The sequence below is a fragment of the Gavialis gangeticus genome, unplaced genomic scaffold, assembly GCF_001723915.1.
Source record: "Gavialis gangeticus isolate Ggan-Ray unplaced genomic scaffold, GavGan_comp1, whole genome shotgun sequence".
Taxonomy (NCBI): domain Eukaryota; kingdom Metazoa; phylum Chordata; order Crocodylia; family Gavialidae; genus Gavialis; species Gavialis gangeticus.
Genome location: NW_017728995.1, coordinates 17268579 through 17275314, shown reverse-complemented (window position 1 = coordinate 17275314; position 6736 = coordinate 17268579). Strand labels below are relative to the sequence as shown.

General features: G+C 45.2%; 1 protein-coding gene across 3 annotated transcripts in view; it reads left to right on the top strand.

The window, feature by feature from the left end:
- Nucleotides 1-6736, top strand: part of LRRC34 (leucine rich repeat containing 34) — a 30655-nt gene that overhangs the window by 6660 nt on the left and 17259 nt on the right. For 2 of the 3 annotated variants that reach the window (XM_019503269.1, XM_019503268.1), the window contains 4 exons: nucleotides 864-985; nucleotides 1150-1214; nucleotides 2762-2845; nucleotides 5508-5636. In XM_019503269.1, coding sequence (XP_019358814.1) covers nucleotides 864-985; nucleotides 1150-1214; nucleotides 2762-2845; nucleotides 5508-5636 — 400 coding nt within the window. The remainder of the gene's footprint in view (nucleotides 1-863; nucleotides 986-1149; nucleotides 1215-2761; nucleotides 2846-5507; nucleotides 5637-6736) is intronic. The other variant, XM_019503270.1, reaches the window with a different exon arrangement.

The window sequence follows — 6736 nt, the reverse complement described above, 5'->3', positions numbered from 1 at the left end:
AAGGAAGTAACAAAGTGCATATTTCAAATGCTTCTGAAAGCCTTGGGCTGTGTAACAGGACCAGGAATGGAATGATGAGAAATTTCACTGGAGTCTATGATTTAAACATAAATCAACCCCTCATACTATTGCAGGGGTTCTGGTTTAACTCATATTGACATCAGCTTGACAAAAGCCTCTAGCAGTATATTCTTGCCAGACAGCTTTACAAGCAGTCAAGTCAAGAAGTGCAACACAGATGAGGTAATGTCTCTGTTTCCTGTAGAGTAGGCTACCCTAGCTTCTGGTCAGCACAAACTACTTGTTCTCTTTCACCCTTGCCAGAGAATGCATCTAAACAGGATCAGCTGCACCTAATTAGTTGTCAGCTGGTAGCACTTCTCTGAGTTGTCTTTCAAGCCTGGTGCTGAATTAACCACCAAACTATGGCCCGTTCTTGGGCTTTCTCTAAGGATGTGACCAGGCATGACACAGTTACCTTTAGACAGAATGTCCACCTTGTTATAGGTAGCAATCCTGAGGGAACATGAGAGCAAATGGAAAGAGAGAATTGGTTTTGTTCCCTTCAGTTATTGCGGGGATGGAGTAAGCAAAGGAAAGGGACTAAAAATAATGGAATGAATGGATGGAAAGATCCTTCCAGAATGATCGTCCTCTATGCCAAACTCACTATGGCTTTGTGGCAATACATTGTGTCCTGACTACCACAATGGACAGCCAAGAATTTGCATTGCCTACTGAGTGATCCAGATGTCACAATCTCAATAAAAAATAACAGCAGACACGATTAGATCTCTTTTTCTTCATATGTATAAAACTAAGGAGTTTTCTCTTTCTTCTGTTGTATTTTTGCATTATTACAGGTTGACAAAAGTGTTCACATTAAAAATAGCTGGAAATAACCGCTTAGTGCCTGTACAGAAAATTACAGATGAAGATCTTTATGTGCTTGTCTGCATGTTACCCAAGAACATCTTTATCACAGGTTTGCTTTGTCATACTAAAATACATCTTTAGTATTCTAAGTTTGAAACAAGGAACAGTTTTTCAGCTGTGGTTTGTTGTTCATTCTTTTCCTCTGGAGATCAATCAGATATTGATAAGTATTATTAGATGGTCACATTTGTTCCTGTATTTTTTGTCTTTCAGGGCTAGACCTTAGATATAATGTATTAACTGATGTTGGAGCAAAGCATATTGCAGAATTTCTTCAGGTATTTTACTCTATGCCAAAATTAAACTTGATGTTTCCCTAAAGTTTGTGGTTTCATTGGCTATGGTGTGGGTGGGCAAAACACATTCCATGAGCCCTGCCTGGCCTGTGAGTTGATCCTGTCTGGCCCACTGGCCTCTGCCAGGAGCTTGAGGAGGGAGGGATGTGCTCCTCACTGCCTCAGCCAGGGCTGGACTGCACAGCGTGCAGATTCTTCTGCCCTCCCTGCTGTCCCCTTCCCAACTTCTTGTTGGCACTGCGCAGGCCTGGCATGATGGCAGACGGGTCTGCATGGACAGAGTACAATGCAGTGTGCCAAGTAGCCATCCCCCCAGCCCACAATAATAAGTCACTGCTGTCACAGTGCCACTGGGAGTTGAGTCCATGCTGACTGCAGCGGGGACTCAGCCTGGGGCAGCTGTGCCTGAATTTCCTGGTGTGGCACAGTGGCAGCAGCTCATTGCAGCAGACAGGTGTGCAGGATGGCTACTTGGCACACTGCATCGCACCCTATCCTGTGCAGGCCTATCTGCTGGTGGCCACAGCATCAACAGGAAACCAGGCTGGGGAGGAATGGATGTGGGGAGGGTGGCGGAGTCTGTACTACCCAGCCTTGTCCTGGCTGCAACTGAGTGGAGCTGCATGGGGCGCAGCCCTCCCTCAGGCTCACAGCACTGGCCAGTGGGCTGAATACAATCAATTAGCATCTCCTTACCTTTCCCACTTTACCTCTCCCCCTGGACCTCAACAGCTCTCCAAAACTCATTAAGTGGCCCTCCAGCCTAAAGAATTACCCACCCATGGACTATGGTAACACTTACCTGCAGTGAATCAGCAACAGAATGCAGTGTTTTGTCAAAAGTCCTTGTTTGTTCAAATTCAGATCAATCAAACTAGAATACAAGGTTGTATTCACCCTAGAATTGTTGCTGTTGTCTCTGTGTCTGGTTTATAAAGTACAGATTGCAAAAAAGGCACCTGTACAATATTTTGGTAACATATCATGCATCATGAGGAAAGGCTAATAGAAATGGACAAAGACAGTTTGTAGCCTTAGAATTAGGTCTGCAAAAGGACTTGGGCATTGCAGTGCTGAGTAGTGCATCATCTTGCTATCTAGTGGAATTCATGGCCCTGAATTAAGCAACTATATCTAGATCCACAAAAAAGTTAGGTGACTAAGTGTTATTTAACTGTCACTCCAAGTACCCAAGTGCAGAACACTGATCCTCAGAGCCTTGCTCCATTTCTGCTTAACCCTGGTGGTTCCTAGGCACCTAAGTTCTTGCCAGTAAAGTTCACTAGACACCTAAAGATCTGCTTTTATGCATGCCCAGAACTTCTAATCTTCACAGTGCTGAGCAGATTGGTGCCTGACTCGCACCTAAGTGTAAGTCAGGAACCAAAAACTAGGCATTTTGCTGCTGCTCTACAGGGCCTGTTAGCATTTTCAGGGGACTCCTACCAGACCAGGCCGTGCACAGCTCATGAGAAAAGGTGTGCAAAATGAATTTTTGTGTTCAGTTTTTTCTTCTTGTTTGCTTCTAGAAAAATTCATCCCTGCGCTATCTCAATCTAATGTTTAATGAGATTGGTACCAGTGGAGCAGAGCTGATAGCCAAAGCACTACATGTAAGTACTCTGTGAAGGCAGCAGCTTTGCAACAGCATCTGGCTTGCTATTGTATTTTCTGCTAGACAACACTAAGGGCATGTCTATGGTGCTTCACTGGGAGAAGCCTGGGATTGCTGTTGAGAAGCATGTCCTGTTCACTTCAGGTCTGCACACACCAAATCCCTGAAATGAGGGTGCATCACTGCTTTGGAGAGGCTGATGAAACAGGCTGTTGCCTACAGAAGCTTATGCTTCTCTGAATCAGTTATTCTTTAAGGTGCCCCACTGCCCTACTTTCTGCCTGACTTCAGACTAACATGGCTTACCACCTCTCTGTTCTGAGTGATTACAAGGGCCCTGAGGAATGAAAAAAACCCCAAACTTGTGCTCTGTAAATAGGCTTGATCTTGCTGATGCTGAAGTGGCCAAGGAAGTCGACAAGAAGTTTTTGTCCATGAGACTTGGGATCAGTCTTAATTTGGCATCAAAGATCCCCATCCTGCAAAGATTTTAACTATCTGCAAATGAGTATTCCTATGGGCCTGTGTCTAATCATGTCACAAAGGGTCTATGAGTGAACTGTAGATTCTAGTTTTCTCAATAAAAAAATATTACATGTTGGCACAAATGTGTGAGATAACAGATGCTGTGAGAGATAAGGATCAGTTAATTGACTTAAATCAGTTCTGGAACAGTTTGCCTCTGGATTGCTGCTTGACAAATATCAGTTTATTACTGACCAGTTAACCAGCTGATTTCCTAACATCCTTCATCAGGTGATTAGGACAGCATCCATGGGCAACCCGGTGGATTTTGTTAGGGGAGTACCGATAATTCTGCACTTAAAGAGTAAGGAGTACGTGGCATTAAAGTTCTTATCAAATTTCCTTCCTGCTGAAATCACAAAGCTCAGTGTTGATGCACCATAAATCTGTTCCTTCTTCCCCCTGAACCTGTCTGTGTGTCAGACTTCTATGGAGGAGGTGTTTCTAGGCAAAAAGCTAGAAATGTAGGGAAACGCCTTTGTTTCCTGTACTTCTTCAGTGTACCCAGGGTGTCAATTAGACAAGATTTAACATTCCAAAAATGATTTGGCTCTTAAAAAAGGTCTCATCCTTATCTCTGATATGCAGCTGGTTCACCATTAGCTCTGGCTTTCTAATCTGGAGGGTGCTCGCTGACTTACAGATTTTTCCTTCCCTGCCCAACACACTTGCTGCCATACTAGCCCAACTGGAGTCGAGTCCTTTGTGCCTCATCGTGAATAGTATTGGAGACTTCTGGAAAAAATTGATCCAAATGACTTAAATAGAACTGTGCAGTTCTAGTACAGTAATGCATAAGTAATATAAGGTTTATTTTGTTTTTGATGCGCTTTTTGTTTTTGATGTGCTTAAAACTAAAGCACCCAATTTGTATACAGTTGTAATTAGGGGTGCACCACTAGAGATTTTGGGGGCCGATACTAATAACCAATTTTTAAAAAGGCATATTGGCCGATGCTGATCTGATTTCCAATACAGCTGCGTGCAGCTGATAACTCTGTTGTGCTGAAAGGAATGGGGGGAAGGAAAGGGTGTGGGGTGGGATACCAAGGTCCCTGCGGTAAGGGAAGGAATAGGGCTGGGGCAGGTGCTGCTCAGCTGGGGCGGGGCACTGGATGGAGCCATGGCTTGTCCGGAGGGGTGGCTCCCACCGCTGCCTGCACCCCAGGAGGGCATGGGAGGGGTGTGTGCCCCCGGATCTGCATGAGGGGGAGGGGGTGGCGGAGACTGCAGATGTGGCCAGGGCTGTGCTGGCCTCTTCCTGGCATGTTGGGGGGAGAGGTGGGGTGGAGAACTGTTGGGCTGGAGCTGCGTTTGGGGTGGGTGGGTGGTAGTGCTGGGAGTGGGGTTATGGGGGGGGGCGCAGCCATCCCAGATTTTGCCATAGCCCCCTTGTAGCCCCTTTCCAGCGCCACCGCCTGTCCCGATCGCAGCCCCCAGGTGCGTGCAGTGGCAGAAGCTGCTCCCACTACCCCATGGCTCTTGGATGAGCCGCTGCTCCATCCCGTGCCCTGCCCTGGCTGGGTGGTGCCTGCCCCAGCCTCTGCCCCACTCCCTCCCTCACCATGGAGGCCTTGATTTGCCCCCCCCATGCTTCTTCCCTCTCCCCCTCCTTTCTACCACGACAGACTTACCAGCTGCATGCAGCTCTCCAAGCTGCCAGGCTGTGTTTCTCGCTGCCTGCATGCTGCGCTGTGGCTGCACACATGAACGGGCATTTATCGGTCAAATTATCGGCCACATCAGGCCTATTTCCAATACAATCAATTTTCTTTATATCAGTGCCGATCTGATATTGGACCAATGTATCAGCGCACCTCTACTTGTAATTGTTTATTATTTGTGTCAATTGGGCCCTCAGCTTAGACATAATTGCCAGCCTGGGGTTTAATATGCCTATGGAAATTAGGAGCTTACACTGGAAACGCAGAGACCCTTAAATAATTTAGAATTTTCGTATGCTCCAAATTCTTATACTTTGGAGTGCTCTCAGGAAAGATCCAGCCAGCTGTTTAGCTAGCGTAATCCATTAGAACTGTTCCTTGCAGAAAATGGCATCCATTCATGAATCCCAGGTAAAAAGTAGCATCACATTTGGAGGATTTGAGGAAGATCCTTTTAATTTTCTTGCTTAGAGGAATGAAGCACTCCTATATCTGAGAATGACGGGCAACAAAATCAGAAACAAAGGTGGAATGTACTTTGCTTCAATGCTGCAAGTCAATTCTACCTTAGAGAAGTTAGATCTTGGAGACTGTGACCTGGTAAGTAAAATAAGATTTTCAACATCACCATCAAACTTGTGTTCTTTCAAAGATATTATTACAATGGTGAAATAGTGTTTAATTAATGGAAGAATTATCTACTGCTTTTTTTATCTTGGCATCATAAAGTATTGTTACAATCAGCCAGTTGGATTTAGCAGGACACATTGCATAGATCTTAGAGGAGTGATTCTTTACTGGGGTCTTTGGCCCCCTGAGGTGCCTTGAGGTCCTTTCAAGGGTGCCCCCAACATTAGCACTTTCACAGTTGTGCAAACATGTTTCACAAGATAAACCCAGAGATTTCAAATAGGAATCCATAGTGTTAAAAACGTTTTGACCTGTTGTGGTCTTTCTGAGTTCTTTGCAACAGAAAAGTTGTTTTATTATCTTTCCCGAGGCAAACATTAATTGAAAACTAAGAGCTAACAAGAGCGGTGCCTTAAGTCTACAAAGGTTGACAAAGGTCTACGAACCACTTTCACAGAGTATATATCAGGGACTATGCTGTAGTACCATATAGCTTCTGTCAGTTCTTTTTTCCAGGTAGTTATGCGAGGAGTTAGACTGTGTCTGCTAATCTTTTGTGAGATTTAATTTTTATAATTCATTATTAATTATAGTAACTACATCTCATCTAGTTCATGGAAATGAAAGAACTCTATTTCCTCAGGGTTCCTTTGACCCCCAAACCTGACAGTACCCAAGTTTCAGTTCCCTGTCACCTCTCTGAGTTAAGTACCTAAGCTTCTTTATTCAGCGCATGGAGGAATTAGGCACCTGGAGCTGAATCCTCAAAAACCAGCACCCAAAGCAGGGAACTGCCAAGCCTAGCCAGTAGAAAGCACTGAGAAGATGTACAGTAAAAGCTGTGTTACCTGGCACTTTATTAACCGGCATATGAGGAGAGGCTACGGGACCTGAACCTGTTCAGCCTCCAGAAGAGAAGGCTGAGGGGGGATCTAGTGGCCTGTTACAAACTAGTCAGGGGGGATCAGCAGGCATTGGGGAAGTCCCTGTTCCCCCGAGCACTGCCAGGAGTTACCAGGAATAACGGTCACAAGCTGGTAGAGGGTAGATTTAGGCTAGATATCAGGAGG